This window comes from Scyliorhinus canicula, chromosome 13, assembly GCF_902713615.1.
Source record: "Scyliorhinus canicula chromosome 13, sScyCan1.1, whole genome shotgun sequence".
NCBI classification, from domain to species: domain Eukaryota; kingdom Metazoa; phylum Chordata; class Chondrichthyes; order Carcharhiniformes; family Scyliorhinidae; genus Scyliorhinus; species Scyliorhinus canicula.
In genome coordinates, this window is record NC_052158.1 from 9,426,875 (window position 1) to 9,445,304 (window position 18,430).

General features: G+C 48.5%; 1 protein-coding gene across 1 annotated transcript in view; it reads left to right on the plus strand.

Annotated features, from left to right (window-relative positions):
* LOC119975785 (tenascin-X-like) overlaps window positions 1-18,430 on the plus strand; it is a 221,067-nt gene that overhangs the window by 131,828 nt on the left and 70,809 nt on the right. Inside the window, exons 14-19 of the mRNA XM_038815633.1 lie at window positions 604-885; window positions 2,529-2,828; window positions 9,354-9,647; window positions 11,322-11,615; window positions 13,186-13,479; window positions 15,206-15,505. Of these exons, the coding sequence (XP_038671561.1) occupies window positions 604-885; window positions 2,529-2,828; window positions 9,354-9,647; window positions 11,322-11,615; window positions 13,186-13,479; window positions 15,206-15,505 (1,764 nt within the window). The remainder of the gene's footprint in view (window positions 1-603; window positions 886-2,528; window positions 2,829-9,353; window positions 9,648-11,321; window positions 11,616-13,185; window positions 13,480-15,205; window positions 15,506-18,430) is intronic.

An 18,430-nucleotide genomic window follows, 5' to 3' on the forward strand; every position in this document is an offset into this window, starting at 1 on the left:
AACTGTCTCCCCGTGTTCCAGATTCCTGAACCAGGGAAATGTTTTCTCAGCGTTTACCCTGTCAGCCCCTTTTCCAAGTTTGAATGAGAAGACCTCTAAACTCCAGGAAACATGGGCCTCGGCCGGAATTCTCTGGCCGCTGGGATTCTCTGTTACCGCCGGCAGCGCACCCCCACCTGCGAATTTCCCGGCGGTGTGGCTTCAATGGGAAGTTCCATTGACAAGTGGCGGGGAGAGAGAGAATCCCGCTGCCAGCGAATGGCGCACAGCCGAGAAACACTCGGCTGGGGGTCCCGGAGAATCTCACACCTCGTCTGCTCGGTCTCCAGTTATGCAATCAAAGCACAAAATGTCGAGGAATTGGGAGAGGGAAAATAAATTGGGCCTCGCTATCTTTCTCCTCATCCTGACTGAAAATTCTTTTTAAAATTCCTCAGATGAAGGGAATATCGTAAAGGCATCTTTTTATTACGCCACTGACGTCTGCAGGCTAATGTCGCACCATGTCAAAGATTAATGCCATCACTGTCCAGGGTAAATAATCAATTTTCCATCCAGTAACATCTTTTTCTTCTCCTCTTCCCCCTGTTTTGACTTCCACAGATAAGGACATCACCAAACTGAGAAAACTTGGCCATCTTTCAGTTTCTAATGTCACAACTGGCTCCTTCCAGCTCTCCTGGGTGGCACAGGCAGATTTTGATTCCTTTGTGATACAGTACAGAGTACCTGGCTCTAAAGTGGCGTGGAAACGCACAGTAACTGGTAACCGCCGGCAATCAGTGATCACAGGCCTCAGGCCTACTACCAGCTACAGAGTCCTCCTCTTTGGGGTCTCCCACGGCCAGCGCACGAGGCCCTTGGCTGCCCTCGTGTCCACCAGAGGTATTTTCTTTAATGTAAGAGGCAGGGGCGCATTTCCCCATTTTCTTCACCTTTGCCCCATTTTGGGGGCAACAATGTTCACGCTCCTGATCAATACAGGTTTGCATGCCGAGACACAAAGTGCACAGCCACGTCCATTGTCCAGACTGTAAGAAACCTGGTAAAAATCCTCCCCCACCACTGCATGAAGTTTGCAATTCACCTGGATTCGCTCCAAGCTTGGATGCTTTTCGTCTCCATGTGTAATTTGTTTTTTTCTTTCATGAGCATAAACATATATTTATATAATTGGCTTATATAAATATAATCCATCATCATTTCCACAGCTTTCGCATGCACCGCAGAGCAGAACAAACTTGTTCCCAGGCACTTCAACCCATTCTTCACTTTCAGCAACATATCATGGTTGGCCATCATTCCTCACTCTTTGGTTGTGACACAGTTTCATGTCTACCCGGATTGATTCCATCACATCATGGCTGCCAAAGTGCGAATTCCTCGGGTTTTCCATCATTTTCTTCAACGTTCAATCTTGATCTATCGCAGAGCCATAAATGGCTTGTCTTCATTGCCTGCTCCTCGTTCCCCTGCTGTGGTTGAAGCTTGTCAGCGTTCTTCCATGAGTTGGTGTTTTGATAGTTACGCTAATGGATCTGTGTGGCCTGGTCCACTGTCAGTCATTTGGGAGGAGGTGAGTGGATGTGGTGGCCCGGGGCTGTCTCCTGTTGCTTCTCCCAGGAGACCTGTGTATGGGTGCAGGAGGAGAGGGAGTGTCTGGTTCTGAACTTCCCGTGGAGCAGCTTTAAGGGGAGGAGTGAATGGAATCTCATTATGATCTGAGCCCAGCCTGTGTGGGAGCAGGTTTGATCAGTTTTGAATGGTTGTATGTGATATAACAATCGAAAATAAGTTATCACAGACTGACATGTGGACAGATACAAACACGCATACATATAGTGCCCGCAGTTTTGACATGGACACATCCACACATATAGGGCGGGATTTACCCGCCGTGGGTTTTTTAACGGGATTTCCTGTTGACAGCTCCCCTCGCCGTCGGGAAACCCGTGCGTTGGCGTGGGACCAGAATTTCCCATCAGCGTGAACAGCCGGTAAATCCCGCCCTTATATACCATGGGGGCCGGTTTAGCTGAGTTGGCTCGACAGCTGGTTCGTGATGCAGAGCGAGACCAGCAGCGTGGGTTCAATTCCCGTACCGGCTGAAGTAATTCATGAGAATCTTGCCCCTCGCCTGCGGTGTGGTGATCCTTGGGTTAAATCACCACCGGTCAGCTCACCCCCTCAAAGGGGAAAGCAGCCCATGGTCATCCCAGACTATGGTGACTTTACTTACTTTACATATACATATATATATATATATCCATGGGCAGCCAGATTATGTACACATAGATGAATATACACACAGACACACGTGTACATACACATCCTCACTACAGAAACCCAGACAAACACACATGGCATTGAAAGAGTGTTTGGGCAAACAGAGCTGAGATACAGATCAGTCATGGCCTGTGGAAAGATGGAACAGGCTCTTGACTGATCAGCCTACGCCTGCTCCTACAGGAACCTGCTGGACTAACAACCGTTCTGTTGTCTAACTGTAACGTGAATTCTCTTTTCAGCTTCCACAGATAAGGGCGGAGTCAAACCGAGCACAGTAAACAATCTGAGCACTCTGTCAGTGTCTAACATCACATCTGAATCCTTCCAACTCTCCTGGAGCGCCGAGAGAGACTTTGATTCTTTCCTTGTACAGTATAACCGGCCGGGGCTGCAGGACATGAGGAACCTGACAGTAGATGGCAATCGTCGATCTACTACCATCACAGGCCTGAGGCCTACAGCCAAATACACGCTCCATCTCTATGGCATTTCAAATGGGGAGCGTACAAAGCCACTGACCACTGCCGTAACCACCAAAGGTATTAATCAGCCAATTCCTTTCCACACAGGATTGTACCGAACAAGGATATACAACTTTTTAGAAGGAGATGTGGCAAGCTGTGATAATTAGCCTGTTTATATTGGGCACAACTGAATTTTTTTTTAATTCATTTTATCGTGATGTGGGCTTCGCTAGACAGGCCAGCATTTGTTGCCCATCCCTAGTTGCCCTTGTGATATATTCATCCCAATCCTCCATGTTTTTCTCAATCACAATACACCATAAGGTGCTTGGAGAGGGGGTGAAAACCGATCCAGTGGGCGTGGCATCGCTTAAAATCAGGCTGATAAAACACCCAGCAAAATGTGTAAAGGCAGTGTGATCCGATTGGAGTACAGAAGGGTTTTACAATAGAGTGAGTCAGGAAAGTGAATCTGGACCAAACAGAATTATTGGACAGTTACAGCAGAGAGAAGGGACATTCGGCCCGTCGTAACACAATAAGACCATAAGACAGAACTTTCTGTTTTGAAAGTCCTGGTTGAACCTACTGCTACGCGATCAATTGCACAAAGACTTGAGTTGGGTATAACTGAGGCTTTATTGCTCTAAGATGTGTGTCTTCCCACAGCAGCTGGCGAAATGGCTACAGCATGGAGGACACACATATACTCAGGGACTACCAACATACCTGTAGGACAGGTCCTACCATACATCCTCTAATAGAGGTGCAACAGTGGTTTATCACAGCTACCTCTACCTCACTCTCAGGCCGTTCTCTCAGATCAGAAATACTTACTCTTTGAGAAATACTCTCCCCATATCGCCATCGCTTCTTTTGCCAATCACCATAACTCCGTGCCCTCTCCCTCTCAATCCTTCCAACAAGGGGAACAGTTTCTCCTCATCGACTCTGTCCAGCATCCCCCCCCCACTCCTTACCGACTATCCAGACCCCCCCCACGCCCTTACCAACTGTCCAGACTCTCCCCCACTCTTCATCGACTCTGCCCAGACCCCCCCTCCCCCCCACTCCTTACCGACTGTCCAGACCTCCCCGCCCCACTCCTTACCGACTGTCCAGACCCCCGCCACTCCTTACCGACTGTCCAGACTCTCCCCCACCCCTCATCGACTATGTCCTGACCCCCCCCACTCCTCATTGACTCGGTCCAGACCCCCCCCACTCCTCACCTACTCTGTCCAGCCCCCGCCCCACTCCTCACCGACTGTCCAGAACCCCCCCCACTCCTTACCGACTCTGTCCAGACCCGTCCCCCACTCCTTACTGACTCTGTCCAACCCCCCCCCACTCCTTACCGACTGACCAGACCCCCCCACTCCGTACCGTCTCTGTCCAGACTCCCCCACTCCTTACCGACTGTCCAAACCCTCCCCCACTCCTTACCGACTGACCAGACCCCCCCACTCCGTACCGTCTCTGTCCAGACCCCCCCACTCCTTACCGACTGTCCAGACCCCCCCCTCACTCCTCATCAACTCTGTCCAGACCCCCCCCCACTCCTTACCGACTGTCCAGACCCCCCCACTCCTCATCGACTCTGTCCAGACCCCGCCCACTCCTTACCAACTGTCCAGCCCCCCCCACCCCTCATCGATTCTGTCCAGACCCCCCACTCCGTACCGACTGTTCAGACCCCCCCACTCCGTACCATCTCTGTCCAGACCCCCCCCCCACTCCGTACCGACTCTGTCCAGACCCCCCCCACTCCTTACCGACTGTCCAGCCCCCCCACCCCTCTTTGATTCTGTCCAGACCCCCCCCACTCCGTACCGACTCTGTCCAGACCCCCCCACTCCTTACCGACTGTCCGCCCCCTCCCCACTCCTCATTGACTCTGTCCAGACCCCCCCCCACTCCTTATTGACTGTACAGACCCACCCTCCCACTCCTTACTGATTCTGTCCAGACCCCCCCCCACTCCTCATCGACTCTGTCCAGACCCCCCCACTCCGTACCGACTGTTCAGACCCCCCCACTCCGTACCATCTCTGTCCAGACCCCCCCCCCCACTCCGTACCGACTCTGTCCAGACCCCTCCCCACTCCTTACCGACTGTCCAGCCCCCCCACCCCTCTTTGATTCTGTCCAGACCCCCCCCCACTCCGTACCGACTCTGTCCAGACCCCCCCACTCCTTACCGACTGTCCAGCCCCCTCCCCACTCCTCATCGACTCTGTCCAGCCCCCTCCCCACTCCTCATCGACTCTGTCCAGACCCCCCCACTCCTCACCGACTGTCCAGCCCCCCCCCCCACTCCTTACCGACTCTGTCCAGAACCCCCCCCACTCCGTACCGACTCTGTACAGACCCCCCTCCCCCCCCCCCCCACTCCTTACCGACTCTCCAGACCCCCCCCCCCCGGCCCCGCACGCCTTATCGGGAGTAGTTCGGGAACAGTGACCACTATTCAGTAAGTTTTAAAGTGCTGGTGGACAAGGATAAGAGTGGTCCTCAGGTGAATGTGCTAAATTGGGGAAGGCTAATTATAACAATATTAGGCAGGAACTGAAGAACCTAGACTGGGGGCGGATGTTCGAGGGTAAATCAACATCTGACATGTGGGAGGCTTTCAAATGTCAGTTGAAAGGAATTCAGGACCGGCATGTTCCTGTGAGGAAGAAGGATAAATATGGCAAATTTCAGGAACTTTGGACAACGAAAGAAAGTGTAGGTCTCGTCAAAAAGAAAAATGAGGCATTTGTCAGGGCTAGAAGGCTGGGAACAGACGAAGCCTGTGTGGAATATAAGGAAAGTAGGAAGGAGCTTAAGCAAGGAGTCAGGAGGGCTAAAAGGGGTCACGAAAAGTCATTGGCAAATAGGATAAAGGAAAATCCCACGGCTTTTTACACGTACATAAAAAGCAAGAGGGTAGCCAGGGAAAGGGTTGGCCCACTGAAGGACAGGCAGGGAATCTATGTGTGGAGCCAGAGGAAATGGGCGAGGTACTAAATGAATACTTTGCATCAATATTTACCAAAGAGAAGGAATTGGTGGATGTTGAGCCTGGAGAAGGGTGTGAAGATAGCCTGGGTCACATTGAGACCCAAAAAGACGAGGTGTTGGGCGTCTTGAAAAATATTAAAGTGGATAAGTCCCCAGGACCTGATGGAATCTACCCCAGAATACTGAAGGAGGCTAGAGAGGAAATTGCTGAGGCCTTGACAGAAATCTTTGGATCCTCACTGTCTTCAGGTGATGTCCCGGAGGGCTGGAGAATAGCCAATGTTGTTCCTTTGTTTAGGAAGGGTAGCAAGGATAATCCAGGGAACTACAGGCCGTCAGTGGTAGGGAAATTACTGGAGAGAATTCTTCGAGACAGGGTCTACCCCTATTTGGGAGAAAGTGGACGTTTTAGGGAGAGGCAGCACGGTTTTGTGAAGGGGAGGTTGTGTCTCACTAACTTGATAGAATTTTTCGAGTAAGTCACAAAGATGATTGATGCAGGTAGGGCAGTGGATGTTGTCTTTATGGACTTCAGGAAGGCCTTTGACAAGGTCCCTCCTGGCAGACTGGTACAGAAAGGTGAAATCACACGGGATCAGAGATGAGCTGGCAAGTTGGATACAGAACTGGCTAGGTCATATAAGGCAAAGAGTAGCAATGGAAGGGTGCTTTTCTAATTGGAGGCTGTGACTAGTGGTGTTCCGCAGGGATCAGTGCTGGGACCTTTGCTGTTCGTAGTTTAAAGAAATGATTTGGAGGAAAATGTAACTGGTCTGATTAGTAAGTTTGCGGACGACACAAAGGTTGGTGGAATTGCGGATAGCGATGAGGACTGTCAGAGGATACAGCAGGATTTAGATTGTCTTTATTATTGTCACAAGTAGGCTTACATTAACACTGCAATGAAGTTACTATGAAAAGCCCCTAGTCGCCACACTCCGGCGCCTGTTCAGGTACACAGGGAGAATTCAGAATGTCCAATTCACCCAACAACACATCTTTCAGGACTTAAGGGAGGAAAGCGGAGCACCCGGAGGAAACCCACACAGATACGGGGAGAACGTGCAGACTCCGCACAGACAGTGACCCAAGCCGGGAATCGAACCTGGGACCCTGGCGCTGTTAAGCAACATTGCTAACCACTGTGCTACCGTGCCGCCCATACAAGTTACATGGACAAGATTGGCGAAGCTGGAATTTTCCACCTTAGCATAGAGAGAATTAAGAAGAGATTTGGTAGAAGTGTTTAAAATGATGAAAGGTGTTGATAGAGATAATAAAGAGAAGATATTCTCTTTGGTGGGAGGATTGGGAACTGGAATGCACCAAGTTGAAGGTAAAAGGTGCTGGTGACAGGAGGGAAAACCTATTCAAACAGCGAGTGGTTAGAATCTACACTGTACTGTGTGAGAGTGTGACGAAGGCTGGTCCAGTGGTCGCTTCCAAACGGGAAATAGATAACAACATTAAGGGTGCAAACGTCGCTGAAATAAGGGAAAAGAGACAGAATATGGGGCTAACTGGATTTCCCTTTGAGAGAGCTAGCAGAGATTTGATGGACTGAATGGCTGTCGTCTCCCTAATGCTGTTGTAAGGTTCTATAACAATGGGAGGACAGGGATGGGAAAAGGAGGTTGGAAATGTGGAGAATGTCCATTGAATGCCAGCTCTGGGGAGCATGACATGACACTTGGCCAACCCCTGGTGAGCCCACATGTAGAATGTGTGTGTCAGACTGTGTCGGAAAGACAAGGGAATAAACAGAGAGGAGGTCAAGCAGCAGGTGGGCTGGAATGTGAAGCCAGGAAGCTCGATGCAAAGATCAAACCCAAAAACATAAGGAAGAGAATTAATGAGTGAAAAAGGAAATTCAAAACGTCAAGGAACCGAAGGTCAGGATTTTAAACTGTAAAGGCTGTGAAATATAGGGTTGATGTTCTCCAGTTGTGGGTTAGGCTGCCATCTAGTGAGTGACGATTGAGGATGGAGGGGATTCTGAAGAGAATTGGCAGGGTTCCCTGGAGCCGTGCGATGGAAAGCACCTCAACATCATTGTTCTGCTCTTCCGTGTGGAGAATTCCCTCGTGGAGCATTGTAGCTGCCACTGTTTCTAACATTGATCCCATCCATCTCCTCAGCAGCTTCCCAATCAGGAAACCTCATCAGCCCCAGGAACAAATTCCATAGAACAATCCCCACAGTACAGAAGGAGACTGTTCGGCCCATTGAGTCTGCACCAGCCGGCTGGAAGAGCCCCGAACCTGGGCCCACTCCCCTCTCCTATCCCCGTAACCGCATCTAACCTGCACATTGTTGGACACGAAGGGACAATTTACCATGGCCAATCCACCTAACCTGCACATTGTTGGACACGAAGGGACAATTTACCATGGCCAATCCACCTAACCTACACATTGTTGGACACTAAGGGACAATTTACCATGGCCAATCCACCTAACCTACACATTGTTGGACACTAAGGGACAATTTACCATGGCAATCCACCTAACCTGCACATTGTTGGACACTAAGGGACAATTTACCATGGCCAATCCACCTAACCTGCACATTGTTGGACACTAAGGGACAATTTACCATGGCCAATCCACCTAACCTGCACATTGTTGGACACTAAGGGACAATTTACCATGGCCAATCCACCTAACCTGCGCAATTTGCAGTGAAACAGACACACTTTAACCCACTCCACTGAGTGCAACTTTGCCCTATCAACTGTCTGTCCTTCCTCACGGACTGCCTGCATACTATTTATGCCTGTTCAACAGCTACTCTGTCCTCTGATCCATAGCTCTACTTCCCATCCTCCTGCCAAACTAGTTTAAACCCTCCCAAAGAGCTCTAGCAAACCTCCCACCCAGGATATTGGTGCCCCTCCAGTTTAGGTGTAATCCGTCCTTCATGTACAGGTCCCACCTTACCCAGAAGATATCCCAATGATCCATATATATGAAGCCTTCCCTCCCGCACCAGCCCTGTAGCCACGTGTTCAGCTGCACTCGCTCTCTGTTCCTTGCCTCACTTGGTTTGTTGAGTGCTGAAATCCTATTGGACAACACTGTCCTCCCTGTGTTCAAAACATGGCTCGGGGAAAGAAGACTGAGGTCAGAAAATGTGCCTGACTTTGGGGTAGCTTTAATAACCTTCCCCTTTGGCTGGTTGATCAGCATCCTGCAATAATTCTACACACCCAAGAGCCACTGTGTGTATATGAGCAAGATATTAGATGATAATTTCGACAGAGCTGATCCATTAGAATTTCCACTACTTGCATCCAAATCCAACAGACACTTGGTGGTGGATACTGGGAAAAGGCCTGAGAAAATTCCTAACCACCCACAGAATTTCAGGTAGCTCTTTGGGGATTTCAGCAGGTGGATTAAAGACCATAATCAAAACTTCCAGGGGTTCCCAGGCCCAAGGAAAGATTTTTTTTTTAGATTGTTTTTACCAGTGTCTTCCTTCAACTTGTGGTCCCAATCCCCATAAACATTGTTGGATTCAATGGAACTTCATCAAAATGCCACACAACAATTGTTACCTAGTTAACGTTTATGTCTATTTTCCCTTTTTTAGCAGATAGAGACAAAGTAAAGCCAAGTAAGGTGATTAAACTGGAGAATCTTTCAGTCTCTAATATCACAGCGGACTCCTTCCAACTCTCCTGGGGTTCAGAGAAGGATTTTGACTCTTTTATTATACAGTACGGAGTGCGAGGTTCCGGGGATATGCAGAACCTCACAGTAACTGGTGACCGTCGAGTGTCTCTCATCACAGGCCTGAGGCCTACCACCGTCTACACCATCTATATCTATGGGATCTCTGGTGGTGTGCGCACCAAGCCACTCAACACTGTCATAACCACCAAAGGTATTTCCTTCTATTTTCATGATTTTTTTTTTAACAAAACCAAACATTTGCCTTTCCATTCCAGAGACCTTGATGGTTACTATGGTGACTGTATGGGGCCTGTGTCTTCGGAGAGGCCTGATGTAGAGGTTGAGCTGAGGCAGATCATTCAACTCTGAGAAGTCCAATGGCAGCATTTGTAGAGCATTGTACAATATTTACAGCACAGAAACAAATCATTCATCCCAACAGGTCCACGGGTTCATGCCCCACATGAACATTCTCCCATCCTACACCTACTCACTGAATTCTTCTATCTCTTTCTCCTTCATATGTTTATCTAGCTTCTTCTTAAATGTATCTATGTGGTAGTACCTTCCATATTCTCAATACTCTCCGGATAAAGTTTTTCTCCTGAATTCCCTCTATTTTGGCACCGCATGTGGTTCGCCCCACAACTGAAAAAAGTCTTCCCTTCTTCTGCCCTATTGAACATATTCAAAATCTAACATCTGATTAAAATTTGATCTCATAGAACATAGAACTTACAGTGCAGAAGGAGGCCATTCAGCCCATCGAGTCTGCACTGAACCAGTTAAGCCCTCACTTCCACCCTATCCCCGTAACCCAATAACCTTGTACGGTCACTAACAGCAATTTCTCATTGCCAATCCACCTAACCTGCACACCTTTGGACTGTGGGAGGAAACCGGAGCACCCGGAGGAAACCCACGCACACACGGGGAGAACATGCAGGCTCCGCACAGACTGTGACCCAGCTGAGAATTGAACCTGGGACCCAGGCGCTGTGAAGCCACGGTGCTAATCATTTGTGCTACCGTGCTGCCTGCTCGTTTCACAATAATTCTAAATTGACAGACATTTGTCTTTAGGTATGGACCTTTACCTCATTGGCTTTGTATTAGTCATCCTAATTGTGTGTTGAGTTTCAAAAATGCACATGAATACACTCTTAATTGTTTAACTTTTGCAAAAATCACCAGCGGAATTCTCCGTATCGTCCGGATCGTCCAGTCCGCCGGCAACGCAGGGTGGACACAATGGGAAACCCCATTGGCCGGCTGCAGGAACAATGATTCTTGCTGCCGGTGGGGCGCGCCGGGCTGGGAAATGGGGCTGGCGGGATGGAGAATCCCACCTCTCAGATTTCAGGACAATAATCAGCAGACTATCAACCTGAAACTCAGAAAGCTCAGCTGGATGTCAGTCACAACCTATCAATAAATTGAAAAGGATTTTCATGTTTCTAATCTAATTGTTTCATTTCCATGGTGCTGTGAATCTTGAACTGTTTATTTCATCTGTAGGATTGAGCAAATATTTCAGTTAAATTCCTCTACACTATTCAAACATTTCCATGAATCTACCGGGTAAAGATGTTTCTCCTGAATTCTCTGTTATATTTACCAGTGATTATCTAATACATTGATGGCTTCTGCAGCGTTTTAGCTTACAGGTTCAAACACTCTCATTTTCTGTCTGCATTTTCAGCTGAGTTTTGTTAAATTAAGAAAAAAATAATTTAAGAATGTGTATCCAGATCCCTCCTTGTCCTCACTCCAGGATGTGGTCACAATCCCACAATATCATCCTTGTAGCTGAATGGGAATTCATCAAATGCCCTTGCACCAGTTATTACCTGATAAAAGTTCACGTCTGTTTTCCCTTTTTTAGCTTCCACAGATAGTGACAAGCCAAGTAAGGTGATTAAACTGGAGAATCTTTCAGTCTCTAATATCACAGCGGACTCCTTCCAACTCTCCTGGGGTTCAGAGAAGGATTTTGACTCTTTTATTATACAGTACGGAGTTCGAGGTTCTGGGGATATGCAGAACCTCACGGTGACCGGTGACCGTCGATTGTCTCTCATCACAGGCCTGAGGCCTACCACCGTCTACACCATCTATATCTACGGGATCTCTGGTGGTGTACGCACCAAGCCACTCAACACTGTCATAACCACCAAAGGTATTACCTCCTATTTTCATATTTTCCTTTTTAACAGAACCAAATATTTGCCTTTTCATTCCAAAGATCTTGCTGGATAACATGGAGACTGTGCGTGGCCTGTGTCAACTCATCATTCAACTTTAGGGCACCTGAGCAAACCAATGGTAGTATTTGAAGAGAATTGTACAGTATTTACAGCACAGAAACAGACCATTCGACCCAACAGGTTGGCAAGTTCATGCCCCACAAGAAACTCCTCTAATCCGACTTCATCTCACCCTGTCAATACATCCAAATATTCCTTCTCCCTCATGTGTTTGCCCAGCTTCCTCTGAAATGTATTGATACGAGTGGTGGGTAACGTGCGGCCTGTGAGCCAAACGTGGCCCATGAGGGTACTCAGTGCGGCCCCCCAGGCATTTTGTTGACTGATGTCCACAAGCATTCGTCCATGTATTTTTTCCCGACGAGCATGCAAAGCAGGGACACTTGAAGTGCACAACATTGAGTGTGAGAGCCGTGCGCTCCCTCTGCAAAGTGTAAACATTTATTTTGCTTTTACCATTTGAAGTTGATAGTTCTATGAATATATAAATGCTTAAGCATTTTCGAAGCTCATTATGAAATATTTGGTGTTTATTAAATGTATTTAATCTTATTCAAAAGGTTGGTGAACAAGCCCGATGTCAAACCTGTGGCCCATTGTTCTAGATTGCCCTGCATGATCTCTGCCATTTACCTCAACACGCACTGTGGTAATAACCTCCACATCCCCACCACTCTCTGGCTAAAGATGTTTCTCCTGAATTCCGACTGGATTTATTAATGATCGTTTTATATTCTTGGCCCTCAGTTTTGGAATTCCACAAATGAAAAATCTTCCCCACATTTATCCTCTTGAACCCATTCATAATCTTTCATTTTATTAAAATTCTATCTGCTGCAAATAATTTGACATTCATGACATTTTTCCTTCAGGTAATGGCTTTTATTTTATTGGTCGGGTCATTTTTAAGGTTGTATACAAATGGACATTCTAATTCTGCATCTTTTGCACAAATCCATATTTCGGGAAAATAATTGGTAGAACATGGGCCTGAAACTCAGGAACGATCAATTGAGTGCCAGAAACGTACCTATAAATAGGTATGATAAATTTATAAATGTAAAAGATTTTAGGTGTTTCTATTCCAATTGCTATTTTCATATCCCTGGTGCTGTGAATTTTGAAGTGCTGTAACATGTGAAGGACTGTTCCACATTCTCACCACTCCCTGGGTAAGGAAGATTTTCCTGTATTCCCGATTGGATTTGGTGATTATCTTCCATAGATGGTCTCTGGTTTTCCTCTCTCCCCAAATGTGAAAATATTCCTTCTCTCGCCCTCTCCGTCTACTCTTTCGGTTGAAATTAAGAAACATCTTTAAAGAATTGAATAATGTCTGTTTCAGATCTCTCCTTGACCTCGTCCCCTCTATCTATCCCATCAGGTTACCATCTCAATCTCACCGGTGATGACTGAATGGGACTTTATCAAATGCCTTCTCACTCAATTGTCAAAGTTCATGGTCTATTTTCCCTTTTTTAGCAGATAGAGACAAAGTAAAGCCAAGTAAGGCGATTAAACTGGAGAATCTTTCAGTCTCTAATATCACAGCGGACTCCTTCCAGCTCTCCTGGGGTTCAGAGAAGGATTTTGACTCTTTTATTATACAGTACGGAGTGCGAGGTTCTGGGGATATGCAGAACCTCACAGTAACTGGTGACCGTCGAGTGTCTCTCATCACAGGCCTGAGGCCTACCACCGTCTACACCATCTATATCTATGGGATCTCTGGTGGTGTACGCACCAAGCCACTCAACACTGTCATAACTACCAAAGGTATTTCCTTTCTTTCATGATCATAAAGAACCAATAATTTGTCTTTCTCTTCCACATGCCTTGCTGGTTATGGTGACTGTGTGCCCTGTGTCAGAGGCCTGATGTATAGAAGTTGAGCTAGGACACTTGAGCAAACCAATATTTCACACAGTATTTACAGCACAGGAACCAGTCAGAATAGGTTATATTATATTTCTTCCACCCTCGTACATTTACCTAGCTTCCTGTTAATATCATTTGCACTTGGTAGTGAGTTCCACATTCTAACCACTCGCTGGGGAAGGACTGATCTCCTGAATTTCCTGTTGGATTTATCACTGACCATCTTATATTCTTGTCCCTTACTTTTGTACGTCCAAGAAATGGGGCGGGAATTTCTGGCCCTTCTGGCCAGTGGGATCTTCGGACCCTGCCCAAATTGATCCCACCCACCCCCACCGCAGGGGTTCCCTGGCAGCAAGATGGGTGAACCACGCAAAGAAACGGTAGACATCTGCGGGAGCGGAAGATCCCACCCGCGGTCAATGGTGAACCGCCTTTGCCACTGGAAAACAGGGGGGGTGGGGGTGGAATCCTGCCCATGGAAACTTCACCACATCTACCTACCTTATTAAACCTAATCAACATCTAAACTTCAGTTAAAATTTTACCTGATAACATTTGTGGCAATTGACATTTAGGTATTGGCTTTTATTTTATTGGTAGTGTATCGGTGGATTGAATTGGGTGTTGATTTGTAAGAATATATTTGGAAGGCGTGATTCGCAGTAGTTAGCACTGCTGCCTACAGCGCTGAGGATCCAGGTTCGATCCCGGCCCCGGGTCCTTGTCCGTATGGACATTCTCCCCGTGTCTGTGTGGGTCTCACCCCCACAACCCAAAGATGTTCAGGGTAGGTGCATTGTTCACGCTAAATTGCCCCTTAATTGAAATTGGGTATTGGGAAGCTGTGCAGATGGCTCTTAACATGCCGGCGAAATTATAGTAAGCTGTTCAATTCAAGAGAAATTCGGGATGGGCAATAAATGCTAGGCCTTGCCAGCTACACCCACATTCCATTGGGAAAAAAAAATGTAGTGTGGGATTGTCCACTCCTGCCCGTGGCAGAAACATTTGGGTAGCGGCCAAAGGGCCCGCGACAATGTGGGGTCGAACAATTCCACCAGTACTCTCTAATTGTGTAACGTTTGCATCAATTACAAATTTCAGGAGAACAATTAGCAGACCAGAGATCTGAAAACAAACTAAGCTGAGGATGGAATTTTCCAGTCCTCCCCACTGGTGAGATTGTCCAGCCCTGGCAAAGTTGACTCCCCCCCCCCCCCCCCCCCCCCCCCCCCCCCCCACCACCACCAGCGCCACTGGTTCCCCGACAGCGGCAAGGGTGAGAAATGTAAAAATCTATCGACTTTCGTGGGAGGTTTCTTCCGAAGGACTGTGTCTCAATGCGTCTGACTCTTCTCTCTCTCTCTGATTCTCTCCCTCACAGATGGAGACATTAATTTTTTGACTACTTTCCAAAGTTGTGGTTACTTTGGTGTTATTCAAATTAAGAAAAATCTTTGGAGAATTGCATAATCCTTGTTTTCGAACCCCTCGCTCCTCTCTGTCTCACCAGGTTGTGGCCACAATCTTTTGATAGAAGCCTGGATGCTTGAAAGGAACTTTATCAAATGCCCTCTTGCCAATTGTTACCTGGTGAAATGTATTTTTTTCCCTTTTTTAGCTTCCACAGATGGAGACAAAGTAAAGCCAAGTAAGGTGATTAAACTGGAGAATCTTTCAGTCTCTAATATCACAGCGGACTCCTTCCAACTCTCCTGGGGTTCAGAGAAGGATTTTGACTCTTTTATTATACAGTACGGAGTGCGAGGTTCTGGGGATATGCAGAACCTCACAGTGACCGGTGACCGTCGAGTGTCTCTCATCACAGGCCTGAGGCCTACCACCGTCTACACCATCTATATCTATGGGATCTCTGGTGGTGTACGCACCAAGCCACTCAACACTGTCATAACCACCAAAGGTATTACATTTTCTCTTCCTAAGGACCAAAAAGGTTGTATTTTCTAGATGGAGGCCAATAACTTGCGTTTATATAAACTGCTGTGTACTTGGTCAAAACAACCCAACATGGCAGGTTTATATAGTCACTGTGTGGCATAGGTACAACTAGAGCTGAGATACTCAATCAACTCAATTGTTAAATTATTCCATGGCTCCATGCCCCTCCCGATCTCTGTAATCGCCTTCAACACCACAACCCTCTGAGACCTCCGCACTCCCCTCATTCTGATCTCTTCCACATCCCCGAATTTAATCCCTCTGCTGTTGGAGGCTGTACATCGAGCTGGCCGGGCCCTAATCTCTGTAATTCCCTCCCTCAAATTCTGACTCTCTCTCTGTCTTTTCTCCCTCAGGAAACTCCGAAAAACCCAGCTCTTTGACCAGGATTTTGTTCACCTGTCCTAACATCTCCTTCCGTGGCTCCCTGTCAAATTCAATCAGTTAACACCGCACGTGTAGTAACTTCAGATGTTTGACTTTGTTGGAAAGCATCATATAAATACAAGTTGTTATAAACAGTTATAAATATTTATTTTCTGACATACTGTGTTTCCATTGGTGCATTGGTAATGCCAGCACAGAATCAATGTCACAGAGGGCAGGGATTGAGCCTGGGAGAAAGGGTTCAAAATGTAACTTGGTCATTTGGTTCTGAGGTTGGGCTTCAGCGACCTTACGTAGAATCCCAATAATTCTGCAGCACGTAAACTGACCATTCAGCCCAACTGGTCCAGGCAGTGTTTGTGTTCCCGAGAGACTCCTCGTTCTCTAATTCCCTCTTCCGAGCCTGCCCTCCTCCCCGCCATACCTCCCTCATCTCCTTTCCCTCATATCTGAATCGAGTCTCCTGTTAAACCCTCGACCTCGCCCATGACATGTGGCAGCAAGTTCCAATCCCTCGCCACTCACTGGGTGGAATTCTCCCACACACCCGCGGGTGGGTTTGGTGATGGGCGTGTGCCGAGAGTCTAACGGGAGCCAATCAATCATGCGGGGATTTACGCGGTGTCAAACCCAATTACCAGTGGGCGGCCTGCTCGAGCTGGTCCTCAGTTTGCCAGCGATTTGGAGTGACTGCAGCAACAACCTTCTGCCATTGTGCTGGGCAGCTCCTGATGCGCTGCCGGAGCAGACCGCTTCCTGTCTCCAGCTCCATGCTGAGCAGTTCTTCGTGGACCGTGCTGCTGGACCCCGAACCATCCTGCATCACCGAGTCAGATCAGTGCTGCACCCTGGGGGGGGCGGGGAAACAGAGGTCTACTTGGTGCCCACCCACACACCAGAGTCTATCTGGGCAGCACTACGCTGCCACCTCACCGTAGGTTATGGACGGGATTCTCTGGTCCACCAGTCATGTTTTCCAGCACTGCTCACCCTCGCCGACAGCAGGATTCTCTGTCCCCACAGCTCGCCAAGGGAATTTCTTATTGTGGCCGTCGGGAAACCAGCGGGCATGGCTGCCCTGTCGGTGGATGATCCCATGGATGGAGAGTTCCGCTGCTGAAGTTCGACCGGGGATGGGGTGCTACTCGGGGGTTTGGGTGGCTGGGGGGGCAGGGCTGTTGGTGGCTGGGGGGGCAGGGCTGTTGGTGACGGGGTGCCAGTTGAGGCCGGGGGTTTGGGTGGCTGGGGGGGGGGCAGGGCTGTTGGGGACGGGGGGGCAGGGCTGTTGGTGACGGGGTTGCCACTCGAGGGTTTGGGTGGCTGGGGGGGCAGGGCTGTTGGTGATGGGGGGGGCAGGGCTGTTGGTGACGGGGTTGCCACTCGAGGGTTTGGGTGGCTGGGGGGGGGGCAGGGCTGTTGGTGGCCTCATGGAAACAAAGAAGGCAACGTGGAAGGAGGGCCGTGCGAGGTGAAGGGGAGGGCGAGGGCTCTCGATGGCAAGCAGAGGGACAAGGATGTAGATGAAGAAGAACAATGGAAGGCTGAGGGAAGGGAAGCTGGATCCTGTCAAGGCTGCATGAAAAACTCACAAAGCAGGGGCCGAGGGATACCACACCTTTTACTGCAAGGCTCCGGATGTGGTGGGTGGAGGTCCATGTGGGGCATGGGTGCTTCGCGGGTGATGGGCTCGGTGGGAGGGGTTTGAATCAAGGATCAGGCTTCCTCTTGAGGCTTTTGGCCTTTTGCTCCGGGGTTGCTGACATCCTGCATGATCTGGTAAAGACCAGTGGGCTGGAGAGAGTGGTACCAGTTTGTTTAAATCTGGCACCAGGACATTCAGACCGGTCAGCTGACGGTGGGCGGGCGAATCAGCTGCCAGACCACCAGGTGACTGAGAGAGGAACTTGGCGGTTCATAATTAATGAGCTACCAAGCGTTGAATCTGGTATGGGATCCTGCTATTCTGCTCAGCGAGACCGCCAGAGACGTCCACCACTGCACTTAGTCTCAAAATGGGAGGGTTCCACCTTGTCTTGTACACACGTCTGCTTGACCTGGACTCATCCTCATGTGGAAGTAGTTTTTCTCCATTCTCCCTTTCTGGTGGGGGGGGGGGGAGTCGTCATTGGCCGGCAGCTTCCCCGGCAATGCAGCCGGAAGGTGATGGGAAAAACGCCATTACTTTCAGCTGGACCGGAAGATTCCACCGACAGCCAATTGTGAGTCATCTTGGTCATTGGTAAAAGCACTGTGGGGGTTGGGGCAGAGGATTCCTGCCATCGTTTCTCTTTATCCACCATAGCAAACCCTTTCATCATTATGAGCCGCTCTGATAGATCATCCCTCAGCCTTCCCTGATGCACAAGACTAGTTTAAGCAAAATTCCCTCATAATTGAACCTGTTTAAGCTACAGAGTGCTGCTGGGGTTAATCCACATATCCCATCTGCCATGTCTGGAATTCTGCGCTGAAGATTAAAAGCAGTAACCTATCTGGGACG